We start from the raw sequence: 24,584 nt of genomic DNA, 5'->3' as shown, positions 1-24,584 counted from the left end.
CACCCACTCTAAGTAATGCAGACATTTATTGTAAGTGTGTAATTCAATACTTTTTAGTAGATTGATAGAGTTGTGCTAGCATCACCACAATCCAGTTTTAGAACATTTCCATCACCCCCAAAACCTCCTCATGCCCGTTTGCTGCCAAACCTCACTCCTACTACCAGGCCCAGACATGTAGATCATGCCACAATAAAACTGTTAAAAAATAAAAAGTAACTCAAATAAAACATTATCATGTATTGCTTCCCTGTAATATTGATTCTATTATTGTCAAAAAATAAAATATTGTAAAACTGAAAAAAGATAAAAGAGAAAAATCTCAATGCTACAGATCAAAAAGAGGAAAGGAATGAGTGTTAGCAGGCAAGTGCTTAATGATGGGGTCTGGAGATAACTGAAACTGGTGTAGGCCTACATTTTAAGGGTTTCCTGAGAACTGTAGAAGCTAAAATGTGTAATACCTTTTCCTCACCCATCTCCAGGTCCACGGACAACACTCCTATGACAAAAAACAGATTAACAAGTGAAAAGTATAACAGATTTTTCAATCAAAATATTACATGACATGGGATCCTTTAGAAATGAAGACCCAAAGAACCAAGGAAAAGTCTGTTTTTATGCTTAAATTCAATGAAGAATGGACCATAGTGCAGAAATGTGATTGGACAAAAAGGGTATGATCTAGTGGTAACAAACTGGGAGGGACTTAGCAAGACCATTTGTTTAGATTCTTCTTAACCTCCTTGTGTAGCATTTCTTCTTTCCTGGGTATGGGGCAGGACCCCTCTGGAATGTGGGTCTTATGGCCTACTGCTATGGTTTGAACATGTCCCCCAAAATTCATGTATGAAGAATTTAATCCCCAATGCAACAGTATTGAGGAGTAGGACCTTTAAGAGGAGATTAGGTCATGAGGGCTGTGCCCTCATGTGTGGACGCATGCTGTTAACGTGGGACTGGGTTGGTTATCAAGGAAACAGGCTCCTGATAAATGGATGAGTTTGGCCCTCTTCCTCTCTCTCTCTCTCTCTCTCTCTCTCTGTCTGTCTCTCTCTCATGTGCTCTCCTGCCCTTCCATCTGTAGCCATGGGATGATGTAGCAAGAAGGCCCTTGCCAGATGCAGGCCCCTCAGTCTTAGACTTCTCATCTTCCAGACTATAAGGAATAAATCTTTGTTCTTTATAAATCTCCCAGTCTCAGGTATCCTGTTATAGCAGCACAAAATGAATGAAGACACCTACTTTCAGGGGAGGTAAGTCAGAGAGTGACCTCTCTAAATTTTATGACTTGCTTTAGGGACTAGGAGTTCTAGTTTCTATGACCTGCCTTGTGGAAGAGGAATTCTAGTTTCTATGACCTGCACTGGGGGAGAAAGGAGGGCAGAATAAGGTGAGACAGAACTTCCTGCTTCTCAGGCCCTCGCTTCTGAGCACCATAATTTGAGGTATTGTGTTCTGAGTCCCACCAGAACCCATATCCCTGACACTTACAGGCCTGTACACTTTTCCTTAAAACCATACATTGATATCAAAATATTTTAGAGTCTAGGAGCAGCTTTCATGTAAGTTATTGCCTGCTCTGTAATATAATGTCGTAGTAGGTTTTGGAATTGAATCACAGTTAGAGGTAATGTTAGAATTTGGAGAAAATTGTTAGGGTTAGGGGTTGGAGCCATAAAGTTAAGAGCAGAGGTAGAGTTACATATAGGGACAGTTTTAAAGATAAAGTTAGGGACAGAAATAATGTTATAGATAAAGCATGAGGAGGACATGAATAGAATTAGCATTGAATTGAAACTTAAAGATAGGGTTAGCTTGAGTGAACAAAATGGGCTAAGTTCCCTTCTCTCTGCTAAAGATAGAGCCTCTATCAGCATTTTTTCTGGAGTAACTATAATGAGGAGAGGTTTCCCAGCAATCCAAATTGGACATGCAGTTTTATCAAGAAATTAGCATTTTTTTGTTAAGTCACTGAGTCTTTGTGATTTTTTTTAAAGCAGCTTAGCCTAAGCTATGCAGATGAATTCAAAATCTAAGAATCTTAGTAAGATGCTGGATTGAGAACACATTTAGTAAGAGGATAAACCACAGAAAAAAATGTATTTCTTTCACCTCTGTGTGATTTGATTTTGGCTGAAGTGGCAGCCAACCAGGTTGTTTTATGTTATGTAGGTGGTGGAATGAAGCAGCTGGCAGATAATAAGAAATATATATTTGATCTCTGCACCCAGTTCCTGACACAGAGCTCCTAAGTCCCTTGGGATTTCCTGGGTGATAGGAGTGTCTTTTGTTCAAATGAGGCAACTCTTGGTGGGCTCCTTGATTGCTTCAGGATGGGGGCTGTTAATGACCAAGCCATGATTAGAAGCTTGGGACTTTTGGCCCAACACCTATTCTTCAGGAAGGGGAGTAAAATTGGGAATTGAGTTAATAATCGACCATGCCTACATGAAGAGGCTCCCATAAAAATCACTGAACTATGGGGTTTAGAGACCTTCTGGGTTGGCGAACTCATCCATTTGTCAGGAGTGCAGTGCACTCTAACTCCGTGGAGACAGAAGCCCCTACACTCAGGACCATTCTCGATCCTGTCCTCTGTTCCTCTTCATCTGGCTATTCATTGGTGTCCTTTCTTTTTAATAAACTGGTAAATGTAAGGAAAGTGTTTCCCGGAGTTCAGTGAGCCAGTATAGCAAATTATCAAACCTAAGGAGTTGTGGGAACCTCTAATTTGTGACCAAGTTGGACAGAAGAGTGGGTATCCTGGGCACTCAATATTTGCAACTGGCATCTGGAGTGAGGAGCAGTCTTGTGGGACTAAGCTCTTAACTCATGAGGTCTGTGCTAACTCTGAACAGTGTCAGCACTGGAGTAAATTGTAGGACACCCAATTGGTATCTGCAGAGAAGTGGATAATTTCTTGGTGTGGAAACCCCATACATTTGGTGTCAGAAGTGGAGTGTTCTAGAAACAAATTGTAGTTGTGGTGAACCTTTTCTACTCAATTAATACATTTTTGTGGATGTTGAGATTCCCTGCCAAAGATCTTGCCTTCGGGAAAGAGGTGTTTATTCCCAGGTGCTCAGATGTGAGCTGATAGCTCTCAGCTATAAGTCCTCTTTGGGAGTTGCCTTTGTTGAAGAAAGAGGCCTGGCATAAGATCACGTATTTCTTTTGGGGACAGTGGAGGTGTAGAGGCCTGGCCCTCTGATATGGTTTGACTGTGTCCCCACCCAAAATCTGATCTTGAATTGTAATCTTAATAATCCCCATAATCCCCATGTGTCAAGGGAGAGATCAAGTGGAGTTAATTGGCTCATGGGGGCAGTTTCCCCCATGCTGTTCTTATGATAGTGTGTGAGTTCTCATGAGGTCTGATGGTTTTATAAGTGTTTGGTAGCTCCTACTGCTTTCATTCTTCTTTCTGCTGCCCTGTGAAGAGATGTCTTCTGCCATGAATGTAAGTTTCCTGAGGCTTTCCCAGCCATGTGGAACTGTGAAGCAATTAAAACTCTTTTCTTTATAGATTACCCAGTCTTGGGTATTTCTTTATAGCAATATGAGAATTGGCTAATAAACACTCTCACCTCAACTTGTAATAATTCTGAAGGTTATCCTAGATTCAAAGCTCCCCATGGGGCTCTGCTAAGTGTGATATCGTTTTTTGGTGTTCATTCCTCTTAATTGTCTTGTCTCTGGTATTGTAATCTTTAAGTACATGCATAATTAGTCAGGAAGAGTGGTACTTTCTGGTGTGTTTGTCTCTGTGAACTTCTTTCACAAGATTCAACTTAAGTTTCAGAGAAAAATAACATGGAGTGCTATGTTTTCCCCTCTAAAGGTGAAGGGGAAATAAGTCCTTATTGTAACTCTATCACAGCCCAACTTCTACCTCTGTCCAATCCTAATTTCTTTCCTTCTCCCATGCATAGAGACCTCAAGGTCACTTCCCAATAAACATCCTGCACACTTTTCTTCATCTGAGAATTTATATCCCACGGGACCCAATCTATGTCTTAGAACTATTTATGTTTTGAGACTGCTATAGGTCATATAATATTTGAGAACCACTCTGATGCCACCTATTCCTGTTGATACATAAAAATATCTCTTTCTAATATAATCAGTTCTCTAGATCGGGGTCCTCAAACCCCTGGCTGAGGATGGATACTGGTCTGTGGCCTGTTAGGAACTGGGCCACACTGCAGGAGGTGAATGGTGGGCCAGTGATCATTACTGCCTGAGCTCCTACACCTGCCAGATCAGCAGCATTAGATTCTCATAGCAGTGCAAACTCTATTGTGAACTACATATGTGTGAGATCTATGTTGCACATTCCTTATGAGAATCTCACTGATGCCTGATGATCTGAGGTGGAACAGTTTTATCCCAAAACCATCATCTCCCACCTTCACTTCACCGTCTGTGGAAACATTGTTCTCCAAGAAACTGGTCCCTAATGCCAAAAAGGTTGGGGCCTGCTGATCCAGGTGATGGATGGGTTTTCATATGTCTAGGGGAGAATACACAAGGAAAAATGGGCCTCAACCTTGGAAATTGCATTGGCCTAAGTGGGAGCTGGGAAACCACATGGATAAAAGAAACCTATTGCTACTTGATGGCAAGAAGCATTTTTCTTTCTCCCCTCAGACCATGAAGACCTTCTAGAGCTATAGCTGAGGCACGTCAGTGTTCTTCTGCCCTCTTCCCTTCTACTGGTAGTAGTGACTCCTAGACTGGGCCATCAAGAAATTTCAGCCTCTCTCCATTGCCTCAGTGATGGGCTCAAGTAGCCCCTAGCTTTAGCAGAATAAGATATTTCTGGCCATGGGCAGCAGTAAACCTATTGTTTCAAGTGTCATTTCAACCTTTATCTCTTGACCTACTCGTAGGAACCGACCTACTCAGAGTTGCAGAGAAATGAGGTATTACTGCTTTTTTTTTTCTCAGGGAACTGACATCATGCCAGTATTTTCTAGGCTCACCCAGCATCAGAAAAGCATATATGTTGAAAGAAAAGGTCAACGTATTCTGTCATCCCTGGTTCCAGGTATGGAAGAGGAGAGTTGTTTTAGTATCATGTCTCAGATGATTTTGGTGGTATCCAAAGCCAGTTGATATAGGAGATAAATTAAGGTGATCATGCCACATCTCATGACTGAAGAACTGGGAGTTGTAAGACCTAGTTTGGCAACTGGAACAGATAACACAATTCCTGCAAATTTTCTTTTCTTTTCTTTTTTTGAGAGTTTCTCGCTCTGTCTCCCAGGCTGCAGTGCAGTGGCATGATCATGGCTCACTGTAGCATCTATCTCCTGGGCTCAAGCAATCTTGCCTCAGCCTCCCAAGTAGCTGGGACTACAGGCATGCACCACAGTGCCTGGCTAATTATTTTTTTATTCTTATTGGAGATGATGAGGTTTTGCTGTGTTGCCCAGACTGGTCTCAAACCCCTGAACTCAAGTGATTCTCCTACTTCAGCCTCCCAAAGTGCTGGGATTACAGGCATGAGCCACCAGGCCTGGTACTTGCAAATATTAATACTCAATGAATACATGTCGAATGTAGAGAGGCTGCTAAATGTTGGAGACAAACCATCTACAGGATAAACACGGTCCTTTCTGTCCTTGAGGAGCTTAGATTCTAGTGGGAATAAGGCAGTACTGACACCTGTAACAAGGAGAGCATGTGAACCAATCCAGTCCTTGCTCAAGTAAGGAAGGCAGAACAATTTGGGAGTGTGGTTATTTTGCTTATGAGGAATTGGTGATGCTGTTGTTGATATTGTTTTTCTCATTCACACCTCTTGTTTTTCCTCTGATGCTGTAGTCTTTGAGTACCTGCATTATTACTAAAAAGAAAGTGATCTTTTCTGGTTGCATTTGTCTTTGTCAACTTATTTTACAGGATTCAATTTCATTTTCTGTGAAAATGAAGTCAAGCGTCAAGTGGTGTATGTTTCCCTCAAAAGATTCTGGGGGAAAAAAGACACGTGACATATTAGCCAACATTTAATAAATTTAATAAATTAATAGGAAGTCTCACAAAACCTGTAGTGGATAACATACAGGAATTAGGAATAAGACAACACTTTGCAACCATTCACAAAAAATACCATTTGACAAAGGAGAAGAATTACAGAAAATAATATAAGGCAGTCTGTTGCACGTGTCTTACACAGATATACATATATAATAATACATCAAAATGATTTGTCCGATGGTAAATTCATCACCTTTACAATTATCACATGGACTTCTTTAAAACATTTATAAAAGTTTGTAGATTTAACATTGAAGGGTAAGATTTATATCCAAATGAGTATATTTGTTTCATACCAAACTGCACAGAACTTACGAATAGCACACAGTTGGAGGATAATTACCATGTTGGGTACTATTAAGTACTACTATTTGATGATACAAGAATCATTAACAAATGTGCTGTAAGCTATTATCATTCAACTTATTGCTAGTGCTTTTGGAAATCTGTGATTTATATTTTATTTCTTTGTAAAACATGTGCTATGAGCTTGCCCTGATAGTTCAGAAATCAGATGTTTCCAATTTTTTCTAACAAACACTCACACTACTTCAGATCCGAATGCATGGTCTTTTTAAGGATTGCTGAAGGATTTTCTTCAGTCCTTTTTCTATCAGCTATTCTGCCCTACATTAATACAAATCGATGGATTCATGCAACATACACGGCATACATGCAGGACACCCTCTGTATGTGCAGAACTCATGCTAAATGCATGCTGTGTTTCTTCAGCCATTTTCATTTCGATAAGAATTAAATCATCTCATTCTGCTTCATATAATTATTTTAACATGCACTTCAACAGACCTAACAGGCAAGGCAGGTAGACTTGACTTTCATGTTATATTTGGGCATGCTCAAGCAATTGACTGATGTTTGGCAGTGTTGCAAATCAAATAGAGACTGTATGAGTTTCCTCAAATACAGCAGCTCTTCCACTGCCCTTGTGGCAGACTATTGGATTTATCTATGCTGTGTGTTGAGAACACAGACCAGGGGTTTTAGAAATTCAGATTTTTCATTAACCAATTTTAAGATACTGAGAGGCACATTCTCAGGTGTGTAAGTAAGTAACTGTCAAGGCGTAAGAACTAGCATCATGAATTCTTCCAAAATTTATCCACAGTTGTGTGAAATGGACACATATGGAAATACTGTTACTAGAAACACTTGTATACTCTGTACACAGCATAGACTGAATGGTCTGACTTTAGCAATGCTTGAAAACCTTTCATGGTTTAGAAACTATTAAAATGCTACTGAATTCTTAGAGAGCAGCAGGCCCACGAATGAAATGATGGCCAACACTTATTGTAACACAACACTATATTTTAACAAAGATTTAAACTTCTGGTACATAATTGCAGTGCAATGAAGAGCTTGCCACTTTCACAAATTAGCTGCAGCCTTTTCCTGCACTAGAGAGTTTGGAAGGATCTGAAAATGAGATAAATTTTGTTTAAAATCCAAATGGAAACTCTGTGTTTCTGTAATCCCGAGTTCGGTAAAAGCATCTTTTTAATTACTTTTTTTTTTTTTTTTCACATTCTAAGGGCCCAATTCTGTAGTCCTTAATCAAGTAAAACTTCCAAAGTTTCTACCATCTATACTTCCAATACAAGTTTTACTCAAAAATGGACTGCTAAATTAAGTCCTATAGATAGAGGTACCATAATTAAGAAAATATTTTAATAAGGCTCAAAATACTAATTTCACTTTGTGTGAAGCACACAAATTTCCAGGACGCTGAGATCAAAACCCAATTGATGTTGAATCCTGGATTGGGAAATAACTCCGGGATCTCATTTCCCAGTTTAATCATAGAATTAGGAATTTACTAAGGACCAGAATGAAAACACTAATTTCAGTTTGCTTGTTGTAATAATCAGAATTTGAACATTGTCCTTAAGAAGTGAAAAGCTATTTGGTGTATTACATCTCATTATCCTTCCACTTCTGTAGTCCTGGTTAACCAGCTGCTGTGTTAAAATACCACTATGTTTAGGGACAGACATTGCAGTAAGTACCAACACAACATTCTGACAATGTCAAATTTTGCCCCTATAAAAACAACAAGACTAGGTTCTGCCTCTGACTCACTGACAGATGTATCAGAAAGCAGAACCTATCTTACTGTGTTTATATGTGTAGATGAGCAGAGCAAGAATTTAAAGTGTATATTTACTGTTAACCCAGAACAAATGTCCACTGAATTTGTTAATTTAGATGTGGTTGAAATATAACCACTGTCATGTGCCTCATTCTGGTCACCTGCAAATGCCACCTGAGATGAACATGAACATTGCCGTATTCACAAAAGAAAGAGAGAAAGGAAGGAAGAAAGGAAAAAAGGAAGGAAAGAAGGAGGGAGGGCAAAAATAAACATTTTATTCATCAAACAATCAAAATAAGTTAGTCTCCATCTATTATAAACAGTAAATATAGAACCCTAAATCTCACTAATGTAGGCATGATTGTAAAGTACAAGGTTGCAAAGCTATATGTAAAAACTTTTTTTCAGACAGCAATATTTACATTAGTTAAGACCAACAGAAAAATTAAAGAAGAAAATTTTCCTACATACGTAGCTTGTACTGTAGGAAAAGACTGTGCTATTCTTTCTCACACACTACTAATCCTTTCGCTAACCACACTGGAGGGATTTACCGATAACTCTAAATTCTCAACTTGCATCTCTATACCGGGCTCATTGTCACTGGCTTGCTTGATCACCGGTTCATTGGTATGCCGATAAATGTTAACATTAAGCTCCCTCCCAGACAAAGCAGTGGCGGCAACTCTTGGAATCTGCCTGACAGGAGGCTTTTTCTCTACCTTATAATTGCAGCGCAAATAGTTGGAGAATGCCCTTCGGTAAATTTTGTTGAAGAGTGTATACACCAGAGGATTGATTCCTGAACAAACATAGCCAATCCAAACAAACACATTCAGAAGCTTTTCCATGAGCTTTTGGTTACAGGACTTCTCACAAAGAACAGACAGAATATTGGTAATGAAAAATGGGCACCACATGATCAGAAACACAAAGAAAACAATCCCAAGGACTTTCGAAGCTTTCTTTTCATTGTTGATAGCCTGCATGGTGCCCCTAGGACGTCTCTCCTTCTTCTTTCTTCGGCGTGCGTTCTGGTCTTGGTTAGGGTTTGCGGAGTTCTCTTCCTCGGCCGTATTCCTCTTGCAGCACTTCAGGAAATCCAGACTTAGTCCAGGCGGTTCCTCGGTGTGGCCGTGCAGTAACATCAAAGCTTGTCGGCGCAGAACGTAGATCGTCAGGCAATACGTAATCACCATAATCGTCAGCGGTATGAAGAAAGCTACGAAGGACCCAATAAGAACGAAATTTGGGTCGTTGAGCACGCACGTCGTGTTGTTCACGAACACCTTGTCTTCGTCCCTCAGTCCAATCACAGGGATAGGAACTGATACACCTAAAGGAAGAAAAATGGAAGGGCGTTGTTATAGCATATTGAAGGACTGGACAGATGTATTCAACGGCATACATTAATTAATTTGCATTTTACGGAAGGAGATTCAGACCTGATATTTGTTGAAAGCTATTCACGGCATAATCGACAGTCACATGAAACACTAACAGTATGGCATCAGAAAATGATGGCGTTTTTCATGTTAGGAATGCCTTCTCCCTAAAAATTCTGTAGAAGGCATGGAATTACCCTCATTGATATTAACTATATTAGAGACACGGTTGTGTCAAAGGGTGGATTGTGTCAGATTTGTTGGATTTCCAGTTCCAAGAATCGTCCTGGCTCATGGAAGGCACTCGATAAATATTTGTTGAATCAATGAATAAATTCACATCTGTACTTGATGACATTAATAAAGCCAATCATTCTTTCTTTAGCATATCATCTTCCAAATTCAATAAAAATGAGACAAATACCACCTGTAATAGTAATAATAGCCTATTAGGGATGGCTGGGCTGAGTCTAACTACTATGCAGAAATAGTCAATAAGCAGAGACTGAAAAGATTCTCTTTTTAGCATGGGTTTTTGTTTGTTTTATTTTGAGTCTCTGGGCATGAGCAATGTTTCAAAGTCAAGAGAGGGTAAAATGTAGAGTTGGGAGAGATGCAGTCCTCCAGTTTCTGTGTGGAATTTTGAGCATTTTTGTTTTTAAGAATACTGAGAGGTAGTACTCTAGGGAAGCACTTCCTTCAATAAATAGGCCCATAGTCAGAAAATATCAATGAGGAGGTGGGAGCAGAAGGTGATCTTGTGCCTGAGCATAAGTAAGATATCTAGAAGCTTTCAGAAATAACCACAGTAGGTCTTCAAGAGGTCCTGCATCAATGCATAGAGATAAATAGATCATAAGTAGAGATAGAGATTGCTGTCCTCTCTTGTGTCCACAGGAAGTCAAAGCCTGGGAAGTTCAGATTGTACTCGTGGAATTCCATCAGAGATTATTAGGAATCCTGGGCTGGTAGGTGTCACATCATGAACTGTGAGAGGAGACAGAAATGCATTCTCAGAGATCCTTGCTGACCTTAGAGAACACATGAGCAACTGTGACAAACCTGAAACAGAAAGTCCTTACCAGTTGCTTTAACATGCCTAGTCAGGTATAGAGTGTCTGGCTGGATGATCAAGAGGGAAAAAAAAAAACGAGTCAATGCTTCTTTGCTAGAGCTTGCTGAGAATGTTGACTGATGTTTGTTTAATCTCTGGGAAGATAGAAAGAAGAGAGTGTTTTGAAAGTGATCTTTAAGTCTTCTTCCTCAGACATGGAATTTCTAAAATGACTGGCCTTTTCCTAGAGTAGGAAGCCAAGTAACAGGGTGAGGAAGCCACAACAGATATGACAAGACTTCCCTGAGTATTGGTCCATGCCTATCTATAGCTCTGAACCTAGGCACACCATTCAAGAAAGTAGGAAAGACTGAAAATGAGGAGGCACTGCAAACAGTAAGTAAGTCTCCTCAAGTAGTGCATGGCCAGATCCTAAAGAAGAGACCTTTGCACCTGGATGGGGTGGAATGGCAATTATTAGAAAGAGAAAAGAGAAAGTGATTTTTCACTACGTTTGATGAAATGCCTGGGAAATTTCAACAGGAATTTGGGAATATAGAGTACAGCAGAACCACACAGAATATATTTCTTAAGAGTTAAAAAAAAAAAAAAGCAGTTAAGAAAGCTGCCAGACTGTGTTGTTTAAATCTTTATTTGAAAAATCATAAACGTAAGGTAATCTCTAGAAAGAGTGCAGATCAAACATACCCTAAAGACGTCAGTGTTGGCTTAACCTTAATAACATATTTTAGTGATGGATTAGTCTGCAGAAAGTTAATATATGATTTTTAAAAGAAGAGTTTCTTTAAAAAAATTTACAAGAGAAAATGTTAGAGGGGGAACTTATATATTAAGAGATACTTAAAAGATCAAGTAATTATAATATGTGGATCTTCTTGGGATCTTGATGAAAACAAAAACATGTTAAAAATTTTCATGACACAATTAAAAATCTGAACAGTGACTGGCCTTTGGATGATATTAAATAATTATTGTTCATTAATTTTTAGGTGAGGTATTGATATTGTGGTTATATAAAAAGACAACTCTTTTATTTTTAGATATACATACTAAAACACAGATGAAGTATTATGATGTCTGGAGTTATTTCAAAATAATACGGGAGGGAGAAGTGGATGAAAGTATAGATGAAACAAGACAGTCCACAAGCTGATAAATCTTGGAGCTGGATGATGAGTTCATGAGCTTTATTTTATAATTCTACTTTTGTAATCTTTGAAAGTCAACTATGAAACAGAAAGTTTAATAATTTTTTTCAATTAAAAAAAGAGAAAAGAAGACATAGAGGTCCTTTCTGAAACAGAGTAACATCACTGTTTGTTAAACCTCAGATTTTAAAAAGTCTCCAAAACTGATTGGCCACTGCTAACCTTGGAAGTGATTCCTTCCAGAGCAAAAAAAAATTTGGATCCTGAAGTAGAAACATTCAACCTACCCGTTTGATAATACTGTAGGGAAGAAGGCCATTTTCTGACAAAGTGTTGGTAGGAAACTCTGTTATACCTTTCCAGGTTCCTTACAGCAAAAGCAATAAAGGATGAAGGAGTGGTGTTTCCCTCTTCAATCTCCTACCTTGCCAACCACCCAGCACCTTAGATACTACAGCGTGGGGCTACAGACTCAATCTGGGGAATTTGCTTTCACCCTGGAAGCATCACGACTGAGGCATGTACTTTCAATTTCCCACAGGAAATGCTGCATATATTGTAAGTATTCATAGACACACTTGGACGTTTCCGGGGAAGGCCTCACACACATGCCATAAGATTGGTGGAAGTTTGTATCACTCAGAGACCAACTCTGGAGTAATGTTAGCTCGCTTCTATTAAATGATTTATTCACTTGTCTAAGGGACTCTTGAGCCTAAAGTAGGCCTTGTCAAGGGACAGCAAGAGAGGGTGGCAAAGTCACTGTAGATGAGCTGAAGCTGTTATTGGGTAGATGAGGCCAATTTTATCCCTGGCATCTATTTGTATTATTTTTTGTGCATTGAGGAAAGGGTGATCCTGATAGCTGCCATTTATTGAGTGTATCCTATGTGCCAGGCACTGAGCCATGCATATTACTGACACTACAGATGTAGAATGTATTATCTCGATTTGGTTAAAAACTTTATAAGACAGGTATTATTTGGCAAAGTAGCTTAACCAGTTTACCAAATCTGCACTGTCATTAATTTTCTTTTGTTTTTAGAAACCATGAATGCAATCAACAAAACAAGAAGAAATTCAAGTTATTTCAAACATATGAGGAAATTATAAAAAGCAACAAAAAAGCAGCATTAATAACAATATATGTTGTACACTGTCTTATTCAATACTTTAAAAAAAATAAAAGGTAAGTGTCAGCAGTTCTCAAAGTGTGGTTCAAGGACCCTAGGGGGGGTCTGAGACTGTTAGAAAGCTTGCTAGGTTTTCCTTTCCTAACTGTCTTTAAAACTGCATTTTCTTCATAAATTTCAACCAAAACAACATATCACAACTGTTCGAATGTGGATACATATATGAGAACCTAGCTTGCTTTCTGTCAAACAAGATATTAAAAGAGATTTTCAAAACTGTGGGCCGGGTGCAGTGGCTCACGCCTGTAATTACAGTACTTTGGAGGGCCGAAGTGGGCAGGTCACCTGAAGTCAGGAGTTCAAGACCAGCCTGGCCAATGTGGTGCAACCCAGTCTCTACTAAAAATACAAAAATTAGCCAGGGATGATGGCACATGCTTGTAATCCCAGCTACTCGGGAGGCTGAGGAAGGAGAATCGCTTGAACCCAGGAGGCAGAAGTTGCAGTGAGCCAAGATCCTGCCACTGTACTCTAGCCTGGGTGACAGAACAAAATTCCATCTAAAATAAATAAATAAATAAATAAATAAAATAAATTTTTCAAAACTGTAAAACAATGCCTGTTTTCTCTCTGATTTGTTTTGGAGATTATAGTTTTCAAAAATATGTTTTTATGTTAATCTTAGATGGGTTTATTATTATTATTGAAAATAAAATTATTCCTAAGTATTTTAAACATTTCTCAGTTTTAATTTCTAATACCATAAATATCAATAAATATAAGCCTCATAAGCAAAAACTCTTTTGGAGTCCTCAATTATTTTGAAGAGTATAAAGGGGTCCTGACACCAAAGAGCTTGAGAACTGCTGTTCTATGGTAATGCATTAAGTTATTTAAGTGCTAGAGAGTTAAGTTCAGCAAAGGTGTTAAGTTTGTCTTAGCATTTTTATTTCAACCAATAGTAATTCATGCGATATTATCATGTCTGGTAAATATAAATAACAGCAATACTGGCAACAAAACATTTTAAATTCATCATTCATTTTTATAAAAATTCTGAAAGGCACATGTTATTTGATGAAGTTAACTTCAGAAAAATTAAGTAAGTTTAGCAAATATCATGAGGCAATCTTCAATATTTTTGAAATTCCTGATTTGGCCAAAGAGGAAAAGTAGATATGAACTACCATTGAAAATATCAGGTGTCACTAACAATAATTCCAATAATAATAACTACCTTTTACTGAGGGCTTATTTGTCATGCACTAAGCCACATATTTCACAATTGTTATATACTTTTATATATGTTTTATTCAATCCGGACAAAAAAATAAAAGAAATTATTCAGTGGAATCACTTAACCTTTCTGAGATTAACTTCAATAACTCTGTATCATCTTCCTTAGAATTTTAGAACCAACAAAGATAAGTTATAATTCATGTTGTGCTGCAAATCTTAGGTGTTTCTTCAACTAATAAACTGTCAAATATATTTCACATGCATTATCTAATTCAGTTATTGCAAATCTCTGAAAAGTGGTTATAATTTGTTAAGGTTACTTAAACTCTGAGAGGAAGAGTGCCTTCAGTAAACATATGAGTCTTACTTAGCATTTTAGAATATTAAATTCAGTAACATTGTGAAGTTAAAGCTTTACTGAAAATATCATATGTACTTCTACCACTATTTTATTCAAAATATAACCTTACCACTATTATAACTACTACTGCTGTTACCACTATCATTCATTGTTTATTATGAGTGCTTACTGACTCTGATACTTTGTCTGCATTACATACTTTACATGCATTATCTCATTTCAGCCTCTTAAAAGCCCATTGGTTGATGAAGTTATTTTACTGCAAAAGAGGTAAGTTCAGAGGATGTATAAAAATGTTTACATTATTTCTTAAAGCCTTGAATTCAAGCAACACAGATCAGTTCTCTCCAAACCGTAAGGTCATATGCCAATGATTCTAAGAGGCACATTTCTTTCAGATTTTAACATCTTTGAAATTGTGATGCTTCATACAACCCATAGTGTCTTACAATCATTGTTGGCCGGACAGTAGTCATTAGATAGTTGTCATTGTCAGTACATGTGTGAAACTGGTCTGAATAACTTCTTTTGACATCTTCTGGTAAGATCAAAACTACCAGCAGCAAAATTTGCAAAATGAGTGTCAGCCACGTGACAACAATTCAGTGTAAGTGAAAAGTTATGTCATTACAGACAAAGGGAAGGAGTGTTCTGAAGAAGACATCCGCAACAGTTTCAAATGCCACAGAGAGGTCTAGAATTTGAAACATTTTCTCTATCTTTGAAAATGAAGAGGTCATTGGTGATTATAGAGAGAACAATTATAGTGAAGACAGGAAACAGACTGCCAAGAGATGAATAATAAATCGTGATACAAAAGAGATTATAGAATACGTTTCCTAGAACAGCTCGATAAACATCAGAATGAAAACATAGGGAAATTATTGTTAACCTGCAGGGTTATCTGTTTCCATGGGTTATTTTGCATGGAGAGGAAATTTTTTTTCAAGGATACCTAGAAAACCATACTATTTCAGGCTGACAGGAGTTGTTGAAGTCTGGTGATGCTGCAGTCATTGTCATTCATACGGCTCCTGGCAAACCCATGTGTGTTGACCGTATCTCAGACTATCCTCCTCTGAGTCATTTTGCTCTTCATGATATGAGATAGACATCATATCATGATGATGTGTCATCAAAGCAATGGACAAGAAGGCTGTTGGAGCTGGCAAGGTCACCAAGTTTGACCAGAAAGCTCAGAAGTTTTAGATGAATATTATCCCTAATACCTGCCACCCCGGTTTTAATCAGTGGTGGAAGAATGGTCTCAGAACCGTTTGTTTCAATTAGCCTTTTAAGTTTAATAGTAAAAGACTGGTTAATGATAACAATGCATTGTAAAACCTTCAGAAGAAAAAGAGAATGTTTTCTGGACCCCCCTTTTTCTCGCACGTGGCAGTTTTAACTTTTTAGTTTTTAAAATCAACACTTTTTAATGGAAATGCCCTGACCAAAAATCTGTCACAGAATTTTGAAACCCATCAAAATAAAGCTTAATGTGAGAAAAAAAAGAAATATCCAAGGGTGTCATATCAGATACCATGGAGGACAGAAGATAAAATCATCTTTAAAAAGAATAAAGTAAAAACTAGAGCAACAAACGCACATCTGTCAACCCAGAATTTTATGTTCAGTGATCATATACTTCATAAATGGAGGTAAAATTAAGACTTTTTCACGTCAACTAAAGCTGAGAGAATTTGCTGCCAACAGAACTTCATTAAAAGAATGCTAAGGGGACCAAGATGGTTGATTAGAAGCAGCTACAGTCCATGGCATTCACAGAGAGGAACAAAAGGCGTGAGTGAATACAGTATCTTCAACTGAAATATCCAGGTACTCACTTTGGGACTGATCAGGGAAACAACTCAACTGATGGAGAACAAAGAAAAGCCGGGTGGGGCAACGGCCCACCTGGGAGCAACACAGAGCCAAGGGAACCCTTACGTCCAGTCAAGGGAAGCAGTGAGTGATTGTGCGACTGTGGGAAACCATGTTCCTCCCACGGATCTTTGCAACCCATGGATCAGGAGATCCCCTTGTGAACCTATGCCACCAGGGCCTTGGGTCCAACGCAGAGCTGTGTGGAGTCAGCAAAGCAGCTGTTCAGGCACACACAAAGACCCAGGAGCTTTACATACTCCGACCCCAGGATCCCCAACAAAGGTGTCTGCAACTCAGGCAAGGTGGGAGGTCCGTACATACCACTAGGAAGGGGGCTGAATCTGGGGAGTCAAGCAGCATTGTCCTGTGGGTCCCACTTCCATGGCATTTCACAAGATAAGACCCACTGGTTTGGAATTCCAGCCAGCCACCAGCAACAGGGTGGAGCCTGCCTGAGATAGTGCATTCCTATACAGAAACAACAGGCAAGCTGAGAGCCAAAGAATGAATGAACTCCCATTCACAAGTGCCACAAAAGGAATAAAATACTTAGGAATATAGCTAATAAGGGAAGTGAAGGACCTCTTTAAAGAGAACTACAAACCACTGCTCAAAGTAATCAGAGATGACATAAACAAATGGAAAAACATTCCATGCTCATGGATAGAAAGAATTGATGCAATTAAAATGCTCATAACTGCCCAAAGTTATAGATTCTATGCTATTCCCATTAAACTACCATTGAAATTCTTCAAAGAATTAGAAGAAACTTTAAAAATTCATATGAAACCAAAAAAGAGCCCAAATAGCCAAGGCAATCAATCCTAAGCAAAAAGAACAAAGCTGGAGGCATCATGTTACTCAACTTCAGACTATACTATTCGGCCACAGTAACCAAAACAGCATGGTACTGGTACAAAAACAGACACATAGACCAATGGAACAGAATAGAGATCTCAGAAATAAGATTGCACACCTACAACTATCTGATATTTGACCAACTTGACAAATACAAGGAATGGGGAAAAGATTTCCTATTTAATAAATTGTGCTTGGAGAACTGGCTAGCCCTATCCAGAAAACTGAAACTGGACCCCTTTCTTACACCATATACAATAATCAACTCAAGCTGGATTAAAGACTTAAATGTAAAACCCCAAACTACAAAAACCTCAGAAGAAAACCTAGGCAATACCATTCAGAATATAGGCATGGGCAAAGAATTTAAGATGAGGACACCAAAAGCAATTGGAACAAAAGCAAAAATTGACAAATGGGATCTAGTTAAACCAAAGAGCTTCTGCACAGCAAAATAAACTATCATAAGAAAGAGCAGACAACCTACAGAATGGGAGAAAATCTTTGCAACCTGACAAAGGTCTACTATCCAGAGTGTACAAGGAACTTACTTAAACAAATTTACAAGAAAAAAATGACTCCATTAAAAAGTGGGCAAAGGACATGAACAGGCACTTCTCCAAAGAAGCTATTCATGTGGCCAAGAAATATATGAAAACAAGCTCAATATCGCTGATCATTAGAGAAATGCAAATCAAAACCAAAATGAGATATCATCTCATGTCAGCCAGAATGGTGATTATTAAAAAGTCCAGAAACAACAGAGGGTGGTGAGGTTGCGGAGAAAAAGGAACACTTTTACACTCTTGGTGGCAGTGTAAATTAGTTTAACCACTGTGGAAGACAGTGTGGTGATTCCTTAAAGACCCAGAGGCAGAAATACCACTCAACACAGCAATCCCATTACTGGGTATATACCCAAAGGAATGTAAATTATTCTGTTATAAAGATACACGCACGCATATATTCATTGCAGCACTATTCACAATAGCAAAGACTTGGAACCAACCTAAATGCCCATCAATGATAGATTGGATAAAGAAAATGTGGGGGGGTGGAGCCAAAATGGCCGAATAGGAACAGCTCCGGTCTACAGCTCCCAGTGTGAGCGGCACAGAAGACGGGTGATTTCTGCATTTCCGTTTGAGGTACCAGGTACATCTCACTAGGGAGTGCCAAACAGTGGGTACAGGACAGTCGGTGCAGCGCACTGTGCATGAGCCAAAGCAGGGCAAGGCATTGCCTCACTCGGGAAGTGCAAGGGGTCAGGGAGTTCCCTTTCGTAGTCAAAGAAACGGGTAACAGACGGCACCTGGAAAATCGGGTCAGTCCCACCCTAATACTGCGCTTTTCCAACGGGCTTGGAAAACGGCACAGCAGGAGATTGTGTCCCGCACCTGGCTTGGAGGGTCCTATGCCCACGGAATCTCGCTGATTGCTAGCACAGCAGTCTGAGATCAAACTGCAAGGCCGCAGTGAGGCTGCGGGAGGGGCGCCCACCATTGCCCAGGCTTGCTTAGGAAACAAAGCAGCCAGGAAGCTCGAACTGGGTGCAGCCCACCACAGCTCAAGGAGGCCTGCCTGCCTCTGTAGGCTCCACCTCTGGGGGCAGGGCACAGCCAAACAAAAATTCAGCAGGAACCTCTGCAGACTTAAATGTCCCTGTCTGAGTGACAGCTTTGAAGATAGTAGTGGTTCTCCCAGCATGCAGCTGGAGATCTGAGAATGGGCAGACTGCCTCCTAAAGTGGGTCACTGACCCTCGAGCAGCCTAACTGGGAGGCAGCCCCCAGTAGGGACAGATTGACACCTCACTAGGCCAGGTACTCCTCTGAGACAAAACTTCCAGAGGAACTATCAGACAGCTGAATTTGTGGTCTAATGAAAGTCCACTGTTCTGCAGCCACCGCTGCTGACACTCAGCCAAACAGGGTCTGGATAGGACCTCTAGCAAACTCCAACAGACCTGCAGCTGAGGGTCCTGTCTGGTAGAAGGAAAACTAACAAACAGAAAGGACATCCACACCAAAAACCCATCTGTACATCACCATCATCAAAGACCAAAAGTAGATAAAACCACAAAGATGGGGAAAAAACAGAGCAGAAAAACTGGAAACTCTAAAAAGCAGAGCACCTCTCCTCCTCCAAAGGAATGCAGTTCCTCACCAGCAATGGAACAAAACTGGATGGAGAATGACTTTGATGAGTTGAGAGAAGAAGGCTTCAGACGATCAAACTACTCCGAGCTACAGGAGGAAATTCAAAACAATGGCAAAGAAGTTAAAAACTTTGAAAAAAAATTAGATGAATGGATAACTAGAATAACCAATGCAGAGAAGGGCTTAAAGGAGCTGATGGAGCTGAAAGCCAAGTATCGAGAACTATGCGAAGATTGCAGAAGCCTCGGGAGCCGATGCGATCAACTGGAAGAAAGGGTATCAGTGATGGAAGATGAAATGAATGAAATGAAGTGAGAAGGGAAGTTTAGAGAAAAAAGAATAAAAAGAAATGAACGAAGCCTCCAAGAAATTTGGGACTATGTGAAAAGACCAAACCTAAGTCTCATTGGTGTACCTGAAAATGACAGGGAGAATGGAACCAAGTTGGAAAACACTCTGCAAGATATTATCCAGGAGAACTTCCCCAATCTAGCAAGGCAGGCCAACATTCAGATTCAGGAAATACAGAGAATGCCACAAAGATACTCCTCGAGAAGAGCAACTCCAAGACACATAATTGTCAGATTCACCAAAGTTGAAATGAAGGAAAAAATGTTAAGGGCAGCCAGAGAGAAAGGTCGGGTTGCCCACAAAGGGAAGCCCATCAGACTAACAGCTGATCTCTCAGCAGAAACTCTACAAGCCACAAGAGAGTGGGGGCCGATATTCAACATTCTTAAAGAAAAGAATTTTCAACCCAGAATTTCATATCCAGCCAAACTAAGCTTCATAAGTGAAGGAGAAATAAAATACTTTACAGACAAGCAAATGCTGAGTGATTTTGTCACCACCAGGCCTGCCCTAAAAGAGCTCCTGAAGGAAGCACTAAATATGGAAAGGAACAACTGGTACCAGCCACTGCAAAAACATGCCAAATTGTAAAGACCATCGAGGCTAGGAAGAAACTGCATCAACTAATGAGCAAAATAACCAACTAACATAATAATGACAGGATCAAATTCACACATAACAATATTAACTTTAAATGTAAATGGGCTAAATGCTCCAATTAAAAGACACAGACTGGCAAATTGGATAAGGAGTCAAGACCCATCAGTGTGCTGTATTCAGGAAACCCATCTCACGTTCAGAGACACGCATAGACTCAAAATAAAGGGATGGAAGAAGATCTATCAAGCAAATGGAAAACAAAAAAAGGCACGGGTTGCAATCCTAGTCTCTGATAAAATAGACTTTAAACCAACAAAGATCCAAAGAGACAAAGAAGGCCATTACATAATGGTAAAGGGATCAATTCAACAAGAAGAGCTAACTATCCTAAATATATATGCACCCAACACAGGAGCACCCAGATTCATCAAGCAAGTCCTGAGTGACCTACAAAGGGACTTAAACTCCCACACAATAATAATGGGAGATTTTAACACCCCACTGTCAACATTAGACAGATCAACGAGACAGAAAGTTAACAAGGATATCCAGGAATTGAACTCAGCTCTAAACAAAGTGGACCTAATAGACATCTACAGAACTCTCCACCCCAAGTCAACAGAATATACATTTTTTTCAGCACCACACCACACCTATTCCAAAATTGACCACATAGTTGGAAGTAAAGCTCTCCTCAGCAAATATAAAAGAACAGAAATTATAACAAACTGTCTCTCAGACCACAGTGCAATCAAACTAGAACTCAGGATTAAGAAACTCACTCAAAACCACTCAACTACATGGAAACTGAACAACCTGCTCCTGAATGACTATTGGGTACATAATGAAATGAAGGCAGAAATAAAGATGTTCTTTGAAACCAACGAGAACAAAGACACAACATACCAGAATCTCTGGGACACATTCAAAGCAGTGTGTAGAGGGAAATTTATAGCACTAAATGCCCACAAGAGAAAGCAGGAAAGATCCAAAATTGACACCCTAACATCACAATTAAAAGAACCAGAAAAACAAGAGCAAACACATTCAAAAGCTAGCAGAGGCTAGAAATAACTAAAATCAGAGCAGAACTGAAGGAAATAGAGACACAAAAAACCCTTCAAAAAATTAATGAATCCAGGAGCAGGTTTTTTGAAAAGATCAACAAAACTGATAGACCACTAGCAAGACTAATAAAGAAGAAAAGAGAAAAATCAAATAGATGCAATAAAAAATGAAAAAGGGGATATCACCACCAATCCCACAGAAATACAATCTACCATCAGAGAATACTACAAACACCTCTATGCAAATAAACTAGAAAATCTAGAAGAAATGGATAAATTCCTCGACAAATACACCCTCCCAAGACTAAACCAGGAAGAAGTTGAATCTCTGAATAGACCAATAACAGGCTCTGAAATTGTGGCAATAATCAATAGCTTACCAACCAAAAAGAGTCCAGGACCTGACAGATTCACAGCCGAATTCTACCAGAGGTACAAGGAGGAACTGATACCATTCCTTCTGAAACTATTCCAATCGATAGAAAAAGAGGGAATCCTCCCTAACACATTTTATGAGGCCAGCATTGTCCTCATACCAAAGCCTGGCAGAGACATAACCAAAAAAGAGAATTTCAGACCAATATCCTTGATGAACATTGATGCAAAAATCCTCAATAAAATACTGGCAAACTGAATCCAGCAGCACATCAAAAAGCTTATCCACCATGATCAAGTGGGCTGCATCCCTGGGATGCAAGGCTGGTTCAACATATGCAAATCAATAAATGTAATCCAGCATATAAACAGAACCAAAGACAAAAACCACATGATATCTCAATAGATGCAGAAAAGGCCTTTGACAAAATTCAACAACCCTTCATGCTAAAAACTCTCAATAAATTAGGTATTGATGGGACGTATCTCAAAATAATAAGAGCTATCTATGACAAACCCACAGCCAATATCATACTGAATGGGCAAAAACTGGAAGCATTCCCTTTGAAAACTGGCACAAGACAGGGATGCCCTCTCTCACCACTCCTATTCAACATAGTGCTGGAAGTTCTGGCCAGAGCAATCAGGCAGGAGAAGGAAATAAAGGGTATTCAATTAGGAAAAGAGGAAGTCAAATTGTCCCTGTTTGCAGATGACATGTATATCTAGAAAACCCCATTGTCTCAGCCCAAAATCTCCTTAAGCTGATAAGCAACTTCAGCAAAGTCTCAGGATACAAAATCAATGTACAAAAATCACAAGCATTCTTGTACACCAATCACAGACAAACAGAGAGCCAAATCATGAGTGAACTCCCATTCACAATTGCTTCAAAGAGAACAAAATACCTAGGAATCCAACTTACAAGGGATGTGAAGGACCTCTTCAAGGAGAACTACAAACCACTGCTCAATGAAATAAAAGAGGATACAAACAAATGGAAGAACATTCCATGCTCATGGGTTAGAAGAATCAATATCGTGAAAATGGCCACACTGCCCAAGGTAATTCATAGATTCAATGCCATCCCCATCAAGCTACCAATGACTTTCTTCACAGAATTGGAAAAAACTACTTTAAAGTTCATATGGAACCAAAAAAGAGCCCGTATCGCCAAGTCAATCCTAAGCCAAAAGAACAAAGCTGGAGGCATCACACTACCTGACTTCAAACTATACTACAAGGCTACAGTAACCAAAACAGCATGGTACTGGTACCACAACAGAGACATAGATCAATGGAACAGAACAGAGCCCTCAGAAATAATGCCGCATATCTACAACTATCTGATCTTTGACAAACCTGACAAAAACAAGAAATTGGGAAAGGATTCCCTATTTAATAAATGGTGCTGGGAAAACTGGCTAGCCATATGTAGAAAGCTGAACCTGGATCCCTTCCTTACACCTTATACAAAAATTAATTCAAGATGGATTAAAGACTTACATGTTAGACCTAAAACCATAAAAACCCTAGAAGAAAGCCTAGGCAATACCATTCAGGACATAGACGTGGGCAAGGACTTCATGTCTAAAACACCAAAAGCAATGGCAACAAAAGCCAAAATTGACAAATGGGATCTAATTAAACTAAAGAGCTTCTGCACATCAAAAGAAACTACCATCAGAGTGAACAGGCAACCTACAGAATGGGAGAAAATTTTTGCAACCTACTCATCTGACAGAGGGCTAATATCCAAAATCTACAATGAACTCAAACAAATTTACAAGAAAAAAACAAAGAACTCCATCAAAAAGTGGGCAAAGGACATGAGCAGACACTTCTCAAAAGAAGACATTTATGCAGCCAAAAAACACATGAAAAAATGTTCATCATCACTGGCCATCAGAGAAATGCAAATCAAAACCACAATGAGATACCATCTCACACCAGTTAGAATGGCCATCATTAAAAAGTCAGGAAACAACAGGTGCTGGAGAGGATGTGGAGAAATAGGAACACTTTTACACTGTTGGTGGGACTGTAAAGTAGTTCAACCATTGTGGAAGTCAGTGTGGCGATTCCTCAGGGATCTAGAACTAGAAATACCATTTGACCCAGCCATCCCATTACTGGGTATATACCCAAAGGACTATAAATCATGCTGCTATAAAGACACATGCACACGTATGTTTTTTGCGGCGCTATTCAGGATAGCAAATACTTGGAACCAACCCAAATGTCCAACAACGATAGACTGGATTAAGAAAATGTGGCACATATACACCATGGAATACTATGCAGCCATAAAAAATGATGAGTTCGTGTCCTTTGTAGGGACATGGATGAAACTGGAAAACATCATTATCAGTAAAGTATCGCAAGGACAAAAAGCCAAACACCATGTGTTCTCACTCATAGGTGGGAATTGAACAATGAGAACACATGGACACAGGAAGGGGAACATCACACTCCGGGGACTGTTGTGGGGTAGGGGGAGGGGGGAGGGACAGCATTAGGGGATATACCTAATGCTAAATGACAAGTTAATGGGTGCAGCAAACCAACACGGCACATGGATACATATGTAACAAACCTGCACATTGTGCACATGTACCCTAAAACCTAAAGTATAATAATAAAGTAAAATAAAATAAAAAAAAGAAAATGTGTTACATATAAACCATGGAATACTATGCAGCCATAAAAAGGAATGAGATTATGTCCTTTGCAGGGAAAGGAATGCAACTGGAAGCCATTATCTTCAGCAAACTAACACAGGAACAGAAAAG

At 39.3% G+C, this 24,584-nt stretch overlaps 1 protein-coding gene across 3 annotated transcripts in view; it reads right to left on the bottom strand.

The window, feature by feature from the left end:
- Positions 1–6,008: 6,008 nt before the first annotated feature.
- The window catches only part of HTR2C (5-hydroxytryptamine receptor 2C), a 326,375-nt gene continuing 307,799 nt past the window's right edge, over positions 6,009–24,584 (bottom strand). For all 3 annotated transcript variants that reach the window (XM_003262219.3, XM_003262218.2, XM_030807395.1), the window contains one exon: positions 6,009–9,494. In XM_003262219.3, coding sequence (XP_003262267.1) covers positions 8,668–9,494 — 827 coding nt within the window. In that variant the 3' untranslated portion in view covers positions 6,009–8,667. The remainder of the gene's footprint in view (positions 9,495–24,584) is intronic.

Source organism: Nomascus leucogenys, chromosome X (genome assembly GCF_006542625.1).
Source record: "Nomascus leucogenys isolate Asia chromosome X, Asia_NLE_v1, whole genome shotgun sequence".
NCBI lineage: Eukaryota > Metazoa > Chordata > Mammalia > Primates > Hylobatidae > Nomascus > Nomascus leucogenys.
Note: the sequence above shows the minus strand (reverse complement) of the source record. Positions and strands in the feature narration are given on the sequence as shown.